Source organism: Maniola hyperantus, chromosome 27, assembly GCF_902806685.2.
Source record: "Maniola hyperantus chromosome 27, iAphHyp1.2, whole genome shotgun sequence".
Classification (NCBI taxonomy): Eukaryota; Metazoa; Arthropoda; class Insecta; order Lepidoptera; family Nymphalidae; genus Maniola; species Maniola hyperantus.
Window position 1 is genome coordinate 3,475,336 of NC_048562.1, and position 17,650 is coordinate 3,492,985.

Here is a 17,650-nt window from a genome sequence, read left to right on the forward strand (position 1 = left end):
CATTAAAAACGCGGTGGAAAAAGACTAGTTTCTCTCAGAAAAAAAATATTTATCAGTTGTTTATGAACAAAAACGCTAATTATTAAAGTAAACAATATTTATGTGATTTCATTCAAAATAAAGCGTTTAAAGAAAAAAAGTGAATATATTATTATAAGGGATTTAAATATAATATTATATAAACATAAATTTTGACATTAAAAACTAATTTTATTATGACGATGAATGAACTGATATATTTTTATAAATTGATATTGTTTCGAATAATTACAATGAATTTATGATCAAAAATGATATAAAAATAAATAAATTATTGTAATAGGAGATATAATTGGAATTAACGTATTAGACAACAAAGGCTTTTTTTTTTATTCAAAATAAAATCAATTGCAAAATTGGTACTAAACAGACAGACAAACACACAATTAAAAAATACAGATACTAGTCACCCAGTTCCAATTTTTGTTTAAAATTTCAAGTTTCTCATTGGTAAATTAGTTTAAAATCGATTGCAAAAGGGGGTTGAATAGTTTAGGATGGAGTGTGGCCTGACAAGATGCCCGCCATTTTCTTCTTTTTTTCAAAATCGTACCGAACAGACAAACAAACAGACAGATCGACAAGAAAGTGAGTTAAAAAACGTGTTAAAATGTTTCCTACTCGTTCGTTTTGAATAATATTATGAATATTAGATAATTATGGCAATCGTATCACAGGTTGTAAAATTCTCCTCACAGACGCTATTGTCTTTCCCTTTTTCTTTTAGAATTCTTATCAAATATTTGAAGGCCTTACGCCTCCAAAAAAAATTAATAGTTATTAAACTACCATCATAGCGCTGTGTAATACTAACTTACAAAGAAATTACGGAAAAATGAGTTTTTACCGGAAAATTAGAGGTTACAAGGTGGTGACATAATTTGGGTTAAAAAACGATAGTAAAATACCGTACATTATCTTTCCGATACTCAATAATTTTGCCACTTTATTTCTCTATAATTGAGGTGTTTGAAAAACAATTTGGTTTTATTTTTTTAATATACTAGCTTATGATCGCGACTTCGTCCGCGTGGACTACACAAACTTCAAACCCCTATTTCACCCCCTTAGGGGTTGAATTTTTAAAAATCCTTTCTTAGCGGATGCCTACATCATAATAGCTATCTGCATGCCAAATTTCAGCTCGATCCGTCCAGTAGTTTGAGCTGTGCGTTGATAGATCAGTCAGTCAGTCAGTCAGTCAGTCACCTTTTCCTTTTATATATTTAGATTTTTCTTGTTGACTCTACGTTATATTATACTAGTTAGTGTCTGAGCGAAACAGGATTTTTAGCTGAAACCGTTCCGAAAACGAAATTTATTTGGCTTACTAGCTAATGCCCGCGACTTCATCCGCGTGAAATCAGGTTTTTAAAAATCCCGTGGGAACTCTTTGATTTTCGGGGATAAAAAGTAGCATATGTCACTCTCCACGTCTTTACCCATACCCATGCAAAAAATCACGTCAATCCGTTGCACCGTTGCGACGTGATTGAAGGACAAACCAACAAACCAACAAACCAATAAATCAACAAACCAACAAACAAACACACTTTCACATTTATAATAAGGGTACTGATATAATACGAAAACCAAACAAAAATGTCAAACTCACCATCTTTAGGAGGACTTGCGCACTGCGGAGCATAGGAACCTATGTGATATCCATACGTATTCTGATGCATAGGAGGGAAGGGATAACCTAAGGACCTGGGACTTGGGAACCCTGAGGCTTCATGAGGATTCTGCTGACCCCCCGGACTCCCAAAATGATGAGGATGCTGATAACCACCTTTAAAAGGCCCATATCCATGCTGTTGTAATTCTATAAACGCTGATTTGGATGATACATTTGTTGGGGTCGAATTATTGGAGTTTGATATATCGTGGGGGGTTTGGGAGCCCCCTAGGTGATGGTGTTGGTGGTCTAGCTCTTGGGTGGTCATGGCAGGTTGCGGGGTCGATGGGCCCCCCCCGTCCGTGGACTGAGGAGGCCCAAAAGGATCTGAGAAACTCAGGGTGTTGGGTTTGCTGCTGGGGGATTGAATTCGGGTAATTTTGAGAGATTTATATTGCTCCGTCCGCTACCCGGCCCTTGCGGCACCTGTGGAAGAAAATAAAATGTTGTTAATAAAATGTTTATAATTTTTTTTTAAATTAATTAATTACATGACTCTTGTCCCGTGGAAGCAAGGTAGGTCGCTTGTGTGGGATGCCACGTGTGTGGATACACTGGCGCTGTCACACGTACAGGCGACCTCCGTGGCGGCCGGAGCGGCGGCTACTAAGGCAGAAAGGGCCAAGAGGCGCAAATATGAGAATATAGAAAATAGTTTCATATTTGTGCCTTTTGGAGTGGAGACCATGGGTTCGTGGGGCGAGGATGCTAGATCCTTTTTTAAGGACCTTTCATCCCGTCTCGCGGAATCCACGGGGGACCGGAGGGCTGGCAGTTACCTCGGTCAGCATATTAGTCTGGCCATTCAACGAGGTAACGCTGCCAGCGTTCCCAGCACCCTGCCTCGTTGCGGTGGTTTAGATGATATTTTCGATTTGTAATTTTTATGTTCTAGAATAAGTTTGGTATTTTAATTTTTTGTATTTTCATTTGCATTAAAAACTATGATATATTTAAAAAAAAAAAAAAAAATTAATTACATTTTGTATCCACTATATTTAGCCTTTTCGTTGGCACGACACACTTTAGTCGCTGTTTACATTATGTTAGACTAGCTAATGCCCGCGATTTCGTACGCGTGGATTTAGGTTTTTAAAAATCCCTTGGGAACACTTTGATTTTCCCGGATAAAAAGAAGCCTATGTCACTCTCCAGGTCTTTATCTATACCCATGCAAAAAATCACGTCAATCCGTTGCACCGTTGCTATGTGATTGAAGAACAAACCAACAAAACCACTTTCACATTTATAATAAGGGTACTGATATAATAAAAACTACGAATTATATTTTTGTGGTTGACTGTACCTAAATAGACGCCTTCAAAAACTAGGTATACTCATGCAAAAAATCACGTCGATCCGTTGCTCTGTTGCAACGTGATTGAAGGACAAACCAACAAACAACCACACTTTCGCATTTATTATACGGGTAGTACCTAATTACTTTCTGTAAATATATCTATTGTGTTTAATAGTATGTGTTCAACAAATAAAACAAATTTTATTCTATTATATTCTAACTAGCTTGTGCCCGCGACTTCGTCCGCGTGGGCTACACAAATTTTGAACCCCTATTTTACCCCCTTAGGTGTTGAATTTTCAAAAATCCTTTCTTAGCGGATGTCTACGTCATAATAGCTATCTGCATGCCAAATTTCAGCCCGATCCGTCCAGTAGTTTGAGCTGTGCGTTGATAGATCAGTCAGTCAGTCACCATTTCGTTTTATATATTTAGGTTAATTAATTAATCAGTGATAGCCTCGTGGTCAAGATGTCGGCCTCCTATTCGGGAGATCAGAGGTTCGATTCCGGGCATAACTTTTCGGAGTTATGTACGTTTTAATTAATTAAATATCAGATGCTTTATCGGTGAAAGAAAACATTGTGAGGAAACCCGCGTTCCTGGGAGTTCTCGGTAATGTTCTCAAAAATATCTGGAGTCTGCCATTCCGCACTTGGCCAGCGTGGTAGACTGTGGCAATGGCAAGAATATTTAATTACTTAAACTCCGAAAAGAAATGCGTGCCCAGGATCGAACCGCCGACCTCCGATTGGAGGCGGACATCCTAACCACTAGGCTATCGCAGCTTACTTTTATACCGGGAAAGTAATTTTAATATAGGTATCAATATTTTTTAGGGTTCCGTACCTCAAAAGGAAAAACGAAACCCTTATAGGATCACTTTGTTGTCTGTCTGTCTGTCAAGAAACCTACAGGGTACTTCCCGTTGACCTAGAATCAAGAAATTTGGCAGGTAGGTAGATCTTATAGCTGACATTTGGGGAAAAATCTGAAAACTGTGAATTTAGGGTTAGATCACACAAAAAAAATTAAATTGTGGTCATGAACTAATAATTAGTATTTTCAACTTTCGAAGTGAGTGACTATATCAAGTGGGGTATCATATGAAAGGTCTTCACATGTACATTCTAAAACAGATTTTTATTTATTTTTGTGCATCATAGTTTTTGAACTATCGTGCAAAATGTCGAAAAAATACGACTGTAGTACGGAACCCTCGTTGCGCGAGCCTGACTCGCACTTGGCCGGTTTTTTTTTTAATTGAGCATAAATTACGTGTAGAATTTTGGAGTTAACATGTGCGCCTATAAACATCCTATAACTTCGGGCCGACCGTCGATTCAATTGACCGTGACTTCTAAATTGTTTTCCAAAATTATTCGACCTCCGATGACCCCATGTGGGTGAACCTCTATACTCTATAGGGTACTCTATACTATACTATAGAATTAATAATCTATCTATAGATGATGTCCACGATTTGGTCCGTATAGATTTAGTTTTAAACTAGCTCATGCTCGCGACTTCATCCGCGTGGACTGCTCAAATTTCGAACCCCTATTTTACCCCCTTAGAGGCTGAACTTTCAAAAACCCTTTCATAGCGGCTGTCTACGTCATAATAGCTATATGCATGAAAAATTTCAGCCCGATCCGTCCAGTAGTTTGAGCTGTGCGTTGATAGATCAGTCAGTCAATCAGTCACCTTTTCGTTTTATAGTTTTTAATAAAAATCCGACTTTAAAATTAATTTTTTGATTTCTCTGAAATCAAAAGTATCCTATGTCACTCTTCATCTTTAACAACGAGCATATTCCTACATACATAAGCTGTGATAGCCTAGTGGTTAGGAGTGACGTCCGCTTCCTAATCGGAGGTCGGGGCTTCGATACCGGGCAAGCACCTCTAACTATTCTGAGTTATGTGCGTTTTGCTTTTAAGTAAGTAATTAAACATCACTTGCTTTACCGGTGAAGGAAAACACCGTGAGGAAACCTGCATGCCTGAGAGTTCTCCATAATGTGTGTGGTCCAAAGGTGTGTGAAGTCAACCAATCCGCACATGGGTTGATCATGATGATGACTTTGCTCAGACTTAAGATTGAGTTGAAACGAGACAGATTTATATGAGAGATAGCTCTGTCTCGTTTTAACTCTGTCTTAAGTCTAAGCAAAGTCAGAGTGCACTCTATAGATCTCACCCTCAGTATCTAGCGACTATGTAAGATCCTAATCCTTACTCAAACCAGTTTTCAATAAAAAGTCTAAACTTCATCCTAGATAATAACTTGGCATACTTTATTGCCTCATTAAGTATAGGTACTTAATCTAAACCATAGTAAAAACTTCTATAACTTTTACTTCCAAGTCTTTAATATACCCGTTAAAACCTAGGATTAGTCTAATTACTACCCATCTGTAATTATTACTAGATCTAAAAAAGAAAAACGGTCAAGTGGAAGTCGGGCTCGCACGTGAGGGGTTCCGTATCATAGTACAAGATATTTATACCTAACACTTTTATGTAGAACACTGCAGGTTAATGACGGACTGCGCCATCTATGTGACTTGCTTATGCTCGCGACTTAAAAAACTACTACAAAAATAACAAACCGCTATTTCACCCCCTTAGGGGTTGAATTTTCAAAAATTCTTTCTTAGCGGATGCCTACGTCATACTATCTGCATGCCAAATTTCAGCCCCATCCGTCCAGTAGTTAGAGCTGTGCATTGATAGATCAGTTAGTCAGTCAGTCAGTGAGCTTTTCCTTTTATATATTTAGATTTAGTAATATTTTTTTTCGTGAACATATTTTAATATTTTTTCTGATGTAACCACAAATTCATGGTTCGTATTTTTTCTTTTAGGTACTTGTGCTATAAGACCTACCTACCTACCTGCCAAATTTCATGATTCTAGGTCAACGGGAAGTACTTTATACGTTTTCTTAACCGACGGACGGACAAACGGATAGACAGCAAAGTGATAATGGTTAAGGGTTTCTTTTTCATTTGAGGTACGGAACCCTAAAAATCTATCTGGAAACTGGTTCCGTCAACGTCATTTAACCTGCATAATCAACACACCCTTGTGACATTTGCAGCCCCACTTAATAGGAACTGTGTATTATGAATATTAATAAACTAAACAAAGCAAATTCCAAAATTACTTGAATTACTTACTAACGATTTTTTAAATTAGTTGTTTTATATCAATTACAACTTTGTAGTTATTGTCTTAACTTGAAATATAAAAATTCATTTATCTATACTTTTTTTTCATCGTCATGATCAACCGATAGATGTCCACTGCTGGACATAGGTCTCTTGTAGGGACTTCCACACGCCACGGTCTTGCACCGCCTAAATCCAGCGGCTCCCTGCAGCTCGTCTGACTTTTTTTTTTTTAAATAAAATTGAAGTGTCTGTCTGTAATTTCGAAACAACTATCTCATATTAAGCTTTTATGGTTATTTGAACAGTACCATAACTGAATCACACGTTTTTAAAATTTTTGTCAGTCTGTCTGTTTGAACGGGCTAATCCTTGGAACGGCTGAACCTATTTTGACGGAACTTTAAAAACAAGTAGAGGATTGACCAAGGAGTTAGATAGGCTATTTTTTTAACCGACTTTCATAAAAGGAGTTGTTTTTTACTTTTCTACCTATATCAACCGAAATCTCCAATATTTGTGAACCGATTTGAGTATGTTTTTTTAATCGATAGAGAAACTTTGCCACATTGTCCCATAAAAAATTGGATTCCAACTCCTCAATTATAATTATTACTACATCGTCATATACAAGTACTAGAGTAATAATTTTCAATAAAACTTTACACCAATTAGCATGCTCTAAACATAATTATTACTGGCATGAGCAATCAACAACCACACAAACAAACAAACACAAAAAAAATAACAAAACGATCTGACCCGACCTTTTACAAGCGCCGTTCGGGATAAAAAGAACCTTATGTGTGACAGAGAGGGATGTACATAAATTAGTTGGACATAGAGAGGGAGGGAGAGATGTCGTAATTAACTCAAAGAGCTTGCCGAAAAGGGTTTTTTCTGGTACCGATTCTATTGATTCCTTCACATTCTCGGCGAACGGTTAACACAGCTAAATTTGAAAACAATAACAAAACAATTGTTTTCAAATTCAAAATGTATTCATGAACAAATAAATAATTAGTATTTTCAACTTTCAAAGCAGGATAATTATACCAAACGGGGTATCATATTATGAAAGGACTTTACTTGTACATCCTAAAACGGATTTTTATTTATTTTTATTCATAATAGTTTTTGATTTATCATGCAAATAGTCGGAAAAATACGACTGTAGTAGGTACGGAACCCTCAGTGCTCTTCTCAGACCTGGGCGCGTTTGGAACCCTCGTAGCTTTAGTTTTAAGTTTACTATATCTTACAAATCCAATAACTGAACATCGAAAAGAGTAATTTATTACCTATTTTGAATAAATCATTTGACTTTGACTTTATTATTGTTTCCCTAGCGTATAAGTTCCTATGTAAGTTTGAAGAATAAATAAATAAATCAATCAAAACGAGAATGTAAGAGGTTCTATAAGATCATTTGTTTTAAGGACGAACTTTTCTCGCGTTAGTTTAGTGAGAAATAGTTTGAATGGAGTGGAGGCGAGACCCAATTTATTAGTTTTTTCTAATGAAATAAGAGCAATAAATATAAATGAGGAATACGCCAGTCTTTGAGGTAACGGACCACCGCAGAATTTGTTTATCTTTTGTTTGAGCTACGAATGTCAATCTGGTTTAATTCATTCTAATATTATAAGTGCGAAAGTGTGTCTGTCTGTCTGCCTGCTAGCTTTTCACGACCGTTTAACCGATTTTGATGAAATTTGGTACAGAGTTAGCTTATATCCCGGGTAAGTACATAGGCTACTTTTTGTCCCACGGGAATATTAAAAAGTTCCCATGGGATTTCAAAAATCTTAAATCCACGCGGACAAAGTCGTGGGCATCATCTAGTACTTACCTATATAACGCCTAAAATTTAACACCTCACGCGGCATTTTAACTTTAAGTATGTGTCAAATTTCATGTCAAAAGTAATACGATTTTAGAGATGAACCGTACTTTTGACATGACTGTTGACCCATAGAGTTAAAATGGCGCGTGAGGAGTCATTTTGTACGCACTATACATAAATACATACAAATCGGTAAGCCCGTGTAATATTATAAAACTTGCACTTGACCAGCTAGGTGGACTATGGCCAAACCCTTCTCATTCTAAACCCTGATATTGTTTTGAAATTCAAAACGATACCCAAACGATAACACTAGGTTGAAGGTATCGTATTAGAATTTAAAAAAACTAGTCAAACTAGATTCTGCGTTGCAACAATGCAACTAAGTAGGAAACTAGCTGTGCCTAAGTATTCTACGTCTACTTAACAGAGGAGTCCCCACCACTCGCTCCATAGTCCATACATACGTAATTTTGTTCTCTTTTAAATATTAACCAGCACGATACAAAGAACCAAATGCTTCATCATCATCATGATCAACCCATCGCCGGCTCACGACAGGGTCTCCTCTCAGAGTGAAAAGGGTTTTGACTATAGTCTACCACGCTGGCGCTGGCTATATGCAGATTGGTAGACTTCTCACACCTATGAGAATATAATGGAGAACTCGCCGGCATGCAATTTTCCTCACGATATTTTCCTTCACCGTTAAAGCAAGTGACATTTAATTACTTAAATGTCACTTGCTTTAACGGTGAAGGAAATAATTTAACACATAACTCCGAAAAGTTAGAGGTGCGTGCCCGGGATCGACACCCCCAACCTCCGATTAGAAGGCGGGCGTCCTTACCACTAGGCTATCACAGCTTCAAACAGAGAAAATTTAGAAATTGTAAAATTCCAAATTTCCTCCGTCGGGAATCGAATCCGGAGCCTCCCACTAATAAGACCACAGCGCTCACCACTGCGCCAGGGAGGTCAAAGATTTGTATGGTGCGATTGACGGAGGGGCCCTCCTTAAATCTTCCCCTAGCAAGTTTATTGAGTCCACGGCGTCCGTTGAACCAGAACATGGCATGGGAACTTAACTCCATATATATATGGGGGTCAATAAAATACCATCAAATATTCATTAGTAGGCAACGCATCAGTGACTTGGATTCGATGCGAATTGGTTTGTTTTGAGAGTTTTTTGAAGGCTTGTCTTGAAAAAACAAGGAGACAGGACAACCTACTTGTCACAGGAGACCTGTTTTATCCCTCCCCGATTGCCATCTCGACCTGTCGCGGAGTATAGGTATAATAGCCACATATTTTTTGTATCAGTAAATACATAGAATCGTATCAACCCTCCATTTAAGTATAGAGCCTCAATAGCTCAATGGTTAAACGAGCGGACTGAAAACCGAAAGGTGGCCGTTTCAAATCCCACCCGTTGCACTATTGTCGCACCTACTCCTAGTACAAGCTTTACGCCTAGTTGGAGGGGAAAGGGGAATATTAGTCAGCAATTAACTTAGCTAATATTCTTTTAAAAATAAAAAGTTAAAAATTAAAATTAATAAAAGATTTCTAATTATGACTGTATTAGTCGCAAATCTATGAAAAGGTTTCTAATTTAAGAATCAGGCACGTATTTTTTGTATCGGTAACTAAAATATAGAATAATTGCATCATCCCTTCTTTGTGTCTCATACATAATGAAAAAGCAGAGAAGTGCGAGTCAGAGTCGCGCACCGAAAGTTCCGTACAACAGTCGTATTTTTTCGACATTTTGCACGATAATTCAAAAACTATGATGCATAAAAATAAATAAGAATCTGTTTTAGAATGTACAGGTGATATATGATGGATGATACCCTTTCATATGATAGATATTCCACCCCACTTGGTAAAGTAATAATTACTTTGAAAGTTGAAAATACTAATTATTTATTAATTTCTTTTTTGTGATGTAACCACAAATTCACGGTTTCCGGATTTTTCCCTTTACATGTGCTATAAGACCTACCTATCTACCAAATTTCATAATTCTAGGTCAACGGGAAGTACCCTATAGGTTTCTTGACAGACAACGAAGTAATCCAATAAGGGTTAGTTTTTTACCTTTTGAGATACGGAACCCTAAAAATCGTTAAACTCTCATCAAATTAATCGCAAATCCAAGAAACCATCGTGACACCAATTTAACAGCATGCCACAAAAAAACTTGATTTGTATTAATTAGTAGAGACAATAAAAATCGATAGACCAAGCTCGCGTGCTAGTTTTATGGTCAAAAATCGTGGATTGGCCACGGTCCGTACCGATATACCGTACCGTTAAAATGCGGTACGTTTGATCGTAGGTACCTATCTATTTCAAGTTTTCTATAAAAGGTAGATATTCAAATGTTTTTAAAGCGGCCTTGGATGAAATTGATGACTTTTGATAAAGCGGCCGGGAATGTGCACGGTCCAAAATTTTTAAAAATATGTAGCTTTTTTTTTAAAATTCCTATTCTTAAACAAATGTGGGGGGGGGGGTGGGGGTGATCCTTAAACGCATTCCCAGCGATAAAAAAGGGTGTAAGCTATCTCCATTGCAAATTTCAGCCAAATCCGTCCAACAGTTTTTATGTGAAAGATTTACAAACATACACCCACACACACATATGTACAAACTCTCGTCTTTATAATAGTGTGATTAGGATTATAAATAATCTAAATATATAAAAGGAAAAGGTGACTGACTGACTGACTGACTGACTGACTGACTGACTGACTGACTGATCTATCAACGCACAGCTCAAACTACTGGACGGATCGGGCTGAAATTTGGCATGCAGGTAGCTATTATAACGTAGGCATCCGCTAAGAAAGGATTTTTGAAAATTCAACCCCTAAGGGGGTGAAAAAGGGGTTTGAAATTTGTGTAGTCCACGCGAACGAAGTCGCGGGCATAAGCTAGTAAATAAATAAAAATCTTTTTTATTCGAATAAACTTTTACAAGTACGAATAGTCGGATGCATCTACCACTGGTTCGGAATGCCTTTCCTACCGAGAAGAACCAGCAAGAAACTCGGCGGTTGCTGTTTTCAAATATTTGATATAGATTACAAGATTATGCCATGTATAAAATAGTATTTGCAGTCTTGTGCGTTGCTGGAACGAGCTGCAGGTCAAATCCACGCTCTTTTATCATTTAGATAATCTTCAATTGTGTAATATGCTTTTACTTTATTAAGATTAAGATATTTCTTAAAAAGGTAGGTATCGGACGTTTTAAATGCCCTTCTCGTAAAACTGAATGTTTTGCTAGACAATAATTAGGTACTTATACCTACTTACAAGTTACAACCTATCTACGTATATTATCTAAGTTAAGAAAAAAACCTGAATAAAATCCTAATATAAAATAGGTAGGTAAGTACGTCCAGTAGATGGCTACTTATTGTATTTGTAAATTCAATAAGTAACTATTGATTAACATAAAACCTTAACAGAAATGCATAAAATAACCATCAGGATAAAAATTTATATAAATTATTCCTTTATTAGTAAACTCTTTCAGAGACAACAAAATCCACGTTTGGAACGTGTAACAAAAAACAACTTGAGTATTTTTTCTGCATTGTCAATCTTCTAAGAATCATCGTAGCAATGATAATAATTAGCATACATAATAGATATGAAGTCCATACTAATTACTAATGTTATTAATGCGAAAGTGTGTCTGTGTGTTAACTTTACACGGGATACCTATACCTATTATTTCGGTCTATATTTCGGAGAGTGTGGTCGAAGAACTTTTCAACCTGGTCCCTCATTCACCCTTCTACTATCGTACCTTCAAGTCGAAAGTGAATAGGCATCTTCTAGGCAAGCGCGCTCCATCAGATCTGCATCATATGCATCATGATATTTAGTTTAATAGATTAGATTTAGATGGTCAAGCGAACAAAATTTTTCACGGTTTAGAAAACAAATAAATCAGCGCCGCCTCTTAGATACTACTGAAAGACCCGTTTGAAATCCAGACGTCACTGAGGTTGCATTGGTGCATATTTGTGTCGGTGCCATTTTGTTTGTTCAATAACCCTGTCCATACGAAGTAATATATAACTCAATGCTAGTAGCTATCTTAGTCTCAAAATAAATAAAAACTATAGAAAAATAAGTTAATTCCAAACAGACGAAGTCGCGGTAACAACCTAGTAGCCTATAGAAGTCAAGACCTATAATTTCATTACAAATGCAAACCTATAATTACAAATTGTCTGTATTGATAAACACTTTGGCGGCGCGTGAATGGACGGCTTTAGAGCGCCATTTTGCGCCACCTGTCATTATCATTGACAGTTGACAGTTGCATTGTAATGGCCGCTACTCACTGAAATGGACCTATACAAGTACGCTGGAAGAGGTGTGCCATACGAAACGACGGTTATTTTTTGTGTCAAATCGAAGCGCCACACCGAGCGTTGCGGAAATAAATATTTTTCTTCGTGTTGACTAACATCAATTCACTAACATTTAGTTTCGAGTACGCTCACATGACACTTACTGGTGTTATCAGCGCCAAAACGGTGAAATTCAAGTTGCTTCGACAACAAATGCCCAGAGCCGTGATAGCCAAAGTAAATGGTAAAAACTCCGCCTCATATTCTCAAAGACGCAGCTCTAACTTGGAATTATGTGCGTTTTAAGTAATTAAATATCACTTGATTTAACGTTGAAAGAAAACCTCGTGAGGACACCTGTATGCCTAAGAATTCTCCATAATGTTATTTCTCAAAGGTGTGTTAAGTCTGCCAATCCACACTGAACCAGCTTGGCGGACGATTACCTAATCCCTTCTCACTTTGATAGGAGACCTGTGATCAGTAGCGGGCCGGCGTTGGGTTGATCATGATGAAGATGATTAATCGTAGGTCCAGTGTACTTGTATTAGTATAGGTCTATGCCGCTACTTGTTGAGTGCGAGACACGTCATAATATGGATTATGAATGTCATTTTAGAAATTGTGGGAAAGCTCCCTTATGGATTTTCACTGAGAAAATTATAGATTATGTCATAATTTGTCTTGTGTAGGTAATAGGTACAGTAGTTGGACAGTTTAATTTCATGGCTTTAAAGTTATTGTAACTCTCTAAGTAACTCACTGAAATTAGGTTCTAACTTTTGTACAACTTAGAATCAATCAATCATTTAAGTTTTTACTGCATTCTGTCTTATTCGACTCATACGAGTTTACGAGTATACGAGGCTTTTTATTCAGATACAAGTTAGCCCACGGAACAGAAAGAACAGAGTTAGCCCTTGACTGAAATCTCACCTGGTGGTAAGTGATGATGCAGTCTAAGATGGAAGGGGTATGGCAGTTTTTCCACTCACCCAAAATCAAATGTACATGAAAGCAAATCCATACTAATATTATAAATGCAAAAGTGTGTCTGTCTGTCTGTCCATCTGTCTGTCTGTCTGCTAGCTTTTCACGGCCCACCCGTTTATCTGATTTTAATGAAATTTGGTACAGAGATAGCTTGCATCCCGGGGAGGGACATAGGCTTTTGATCCCGGAAAATCAAAGAGTTCCCGCGGGATTGTTAAAAAACCTAAATCCATGCGGTAGAAGTCGCGGGCATCATCTAGTATAGGTATAATATTTGTACCAAATTTTATCAAGAAAAATAATAATATTTACTTTTCTTTGACGATAGGTACGTTACTGCCTACTAAAGCAAAGTAATTAGTAGATTCACATTTACAATTCGTTCATGTTTTAATTGGTCTCAATGTTACTGAACTGACTGAGAAGAAGAGTAATTGCCTAAATCATGATTAATGGTTCATACATTATACTCGTAGGTACGTACTTTTATATTTTGTCAAACGTTTAACGACAGGCTAAAGTATAGTAAGACCAGAATCTCATTGCAAATAGGCATATGCAATAGGTTGAACTGTTGGGCCGTGAAAACCTAGCAGACAGACAGACAGACACGCTTTCGCATGTCAAAAGATTTTATTACTAATTAGCTTATGCCCCCGACTTCGTCCGCGTGGACTACACAAAGTTAAAACACAAATTTTACCCCTTTACAGGTCGAATTATCAAAAATCCTTCCTCAGCGGATTGTTTACGTCATAATAGCTATCTGCGTGCCAAATTTCAGCCCGATCCGTCCAGTAGCTTGAATAATACGTTGAGTCAGCTTTTCCTTCTCTTCTCTACATAGTATAAAATAAAGTCGCTTCCCGCGTCTGTATGTATGAACGCGTAGATCTTTTAAACTATACGCAACTGATTTTAATGCGGTTTTCACCAATAGATAGAGTGATTCAAGAGGAAGGTTTGTAGCTATAGTTTAATTCTCAAAAAATTAGTGATCCCTAGAGAAATTGAAGTAATGTGAAAAAAATCCTCTCATTTGAGAGTTTCCGAGGCAAATACACCTCAATGGCACCACATTAGTATCTACATTGCACCCATGCGAAGCCGAGGCGGGTCGCTAGTTTTATTATAACATAGATATCCAATATGCTCGCGACTTCGTCCGCGTGGATTTAAGTTGTCAAAAATCCCGTGGGAACTCTTTGATCTTCGGGGATGAAAAGTAGCCTATTTCACTCTCCAGGTCTTTAACTATATCCATGCAAAAAATCACGTTGATCCGTTGCTTCATTGCGACGTAATTTAAAGACAAACCAACAAACCAATAAACCAACCATAGATTAATTAGAAACCAACAAATCAACAAACCAACAAACAAATAAGATATTCAATAGTGTAGAATGGTTAAGAATAGAACAAAAGGTCAGCAAAGGAGTCCTTAAGAAGAAACTAAAAGAAGTTTTATTAAGGACTCCTTCGCTAACTGAATACAGTGAAGTTAATCTATATCTTCTCTATAATATAGGCTAGTGATGTACAATATGCTCGCGACTTAATCCGCGTGGTTTTACATTTTTAGGGTTCCGTACCTCAAAAGGAAAAACGGAACCCTTATAGAATCACTTTGTTGTCTGTCTGTCAAGAAACCTACAGGGTACTTCCCGTTGACCTAGAATCATGAAATTTGGCAGGTAGGTGGGTCTTATAGCTGGCTTTAGGGGAAAAATCAGAAAACCGTGAATTTGTGGTTAGATCACACAAAAAAAATTAAATTATGGTCATGAACTAATAATTAGTATTTTCAATATTCGAAGTAAGATAACTATATCAAGTGGGGTATCATATGAAAGGGCTTTACTTGTGCATTCTAAAACAGATTTTTATTTATTTTTATGCATCATAATTTTTGAATTATCGTGCAAAATGTCGAAAAAATACGACTGTAGTACGGAACCCTCACTGTGCGAGCCTGACTCGCACTTGGCCGGTTTTTTTAAACCAGTGGGAACTCTTAAAACAGAACTACTGAACTAATCCACAAATGAGTATTGCATATGCAATCAGCAGCTGCATAGTTATTGAGAATTTTACGAGCAAAGCGCATTAAAAATGGACATTTACTGAACCACTAAACTTTCTGTGTAGCTGTAATTTCATGGATTAAAAAATACGCGTAAAATTGACACTATAATTGTAAAAAATGATTAATAACTTGTTTTTATTACATACTAGCTGCCCCGGCGAACTTCGTATCTACCGCCTAACAGTCGATTCTTTTTCATGGATCTTTTTCAAATTTTTCTCTTCGTAAGAACCATCCCCGTACTTCAAGGAATATTATGAAAAAAGAATTAGCGAAATCGGTTCAGCTGTTCTCGAGATTTGCGATCAGCATCACATTCAGCGATTCAATTTTAGAGATAAACCGGCCAACCTTCAATATTTATTTTATTCTGTTTTTTTAGTTTTCCTTGTTATGGCGGCAACCACAACAGAAAATTTCAACTGTCTAACTATCACGGTTCAAGAGATACATCCTGGTGACAGATGGACAGCGGAGTCTTAGTAACAGGCTCCAGTTTTACCGTTTGGTTACCGAATCCTAAAAACTGACCCTAAGACCCAGAGTGCGTTTTAAAACCAAATAACTCGAAATCTAAAATTCTACATAAAATGTCGAATAAGACAATTTCATTCGCTATAAACCGTAATGAGTATGAAAGACAAGAATACGTTTTTTTGTCAGACAAGATATCTAAGATCACTATCTCACGCGACCGACACAAACTGAGAAATGCTACGTGTACTTACTTAGTTTATTCACTTCTAGAAGTTCTAGATATACTTTTACGAACAAACCAATTAACTTATGGACATGTCCATTTCTAAATTGGCTTATGAAATACAACCGAAGTGTACAGTACCCTGCAGGAAATAACATCGACCCTTAGAAATAGATAGCGGTTTCGTAGAGCATTGTCTCTGTTGTTGAGACCGACAAAACGTCACATAGGTGAGTGACAGAGACGACGCTCTACGAAGCCGAAATCGAGGAAAACTCTTTCTAAATATACTAGCGACCCGCCCCGGCTTCGCATGGGTGCAATGTAGATAGGTACTAATGTGGTGTCAGTGAGGAGATTATAGGCGTTTTGTTGCGCGTTAGTTTTAATCTTACGATATTTCATATTATTTTAATTTTGTAATGCTTTGTTTTAGATCACATTTGAAAATCATTAAATCGAGTATTGTGAGCCAACCTTAAAAGATACATGTATGCTATCGCGGACTTTTTTGTAGAACCTTTTAAGAGAAACAATTTCGCACTAGATTGTTTTCGTGTAACTTTGACTATTTATGCAGCGCACGCCTCGGAAACTCTCAAATGAGAGGATTTTTTCCGACCTAATTCACATTATTTCAATTTCCCTAGGGATCCTTAATTTTTGAGAATTAAGTGTATCCTGTATTCTTACTCTCTGTAATTTTAGAAACAATAAAGTTGTTTTAAATTAAATTAAATTAAGCTATACCTATAAACCTTCCTCTTGAATCACTCTTTCTACTGGTGAAAACCGCATTAAATTCCGTTGCGTAGTTTAAAAGATCTACGCATTCATACATACATACATACAGACAGCGGCGGGGAGCTACTTTATTTTATACTATGTAGGTAGAGATAAAGGTCGATGTACAATGTTTTCAGTTCTCAAGTTAAAAATAAAATTGGCAGTCTGAAAACTGAAAACTATGAATAAATAGGTAACAGTAGATTTTTTGGATGGTAATAGATACCTTTCCTAGGAAGAAAGGAACATTTCTAGACTCGCAAGGCTGTATGGTCTTTGATCATTGCCTGATTATTATTAAAAAAGATCAGGATAAAGAAAAAATAAGTGTCCACTGTCATTTAAGCATCTTTTATTCACAAAAGAAAATTTTGTCGCGTGAAAATACACGAAACCTCTTAATAATTCATAAACAATTAAACGTCCCGACGCCATTGCGATTGAATTATAGAGACGTCTCAATCCGACAATAATACCTACAATGCAGTTTATATCTGCTTCCATGTATGGCTAATACGACAAAATGGCGTCTACGTTTGACGGTTGATTAATTGACGTTTATGTCATAATTCGCGCCATTTTTGATTATTCTTTTTAATAAAATCTTTAGCGTCTTGGTTTTTCAAATATATAAAAGGAAAAAATGACTGACTACTACCTACCAG

The 17,650-nt window shown here is 36.9% G+C and overlaps 1 protein-coding gene across 3 annotated transcripts in view; it reads right to left on the reverse strand.

The window, feature by feature from the left end:
* The window catches only part of Dll (homeotic protein distal-less), a 152,340-nt gene that overhangs the window by 125,943 nt on the left and 8,747 nt on the right, over positions 1-17,650 (reverse strand). For all 3 annotated transcript variants that reach the window (XM_069507982.1, XM_034982652.2, XM_069507981.1), the window contains exon 2: positions 1,655-2,143. In XM_069507982.1, the coding sequence (XP_069364083.1) occupies positions 1,655-1,985 (331 nt within the window). In that variant the 5' untranslated portion in view covers positions 1,986-2,143. The remainder of the gene's footprint in view (positions 1-1,654; positions 2,144-17,650) is intronic.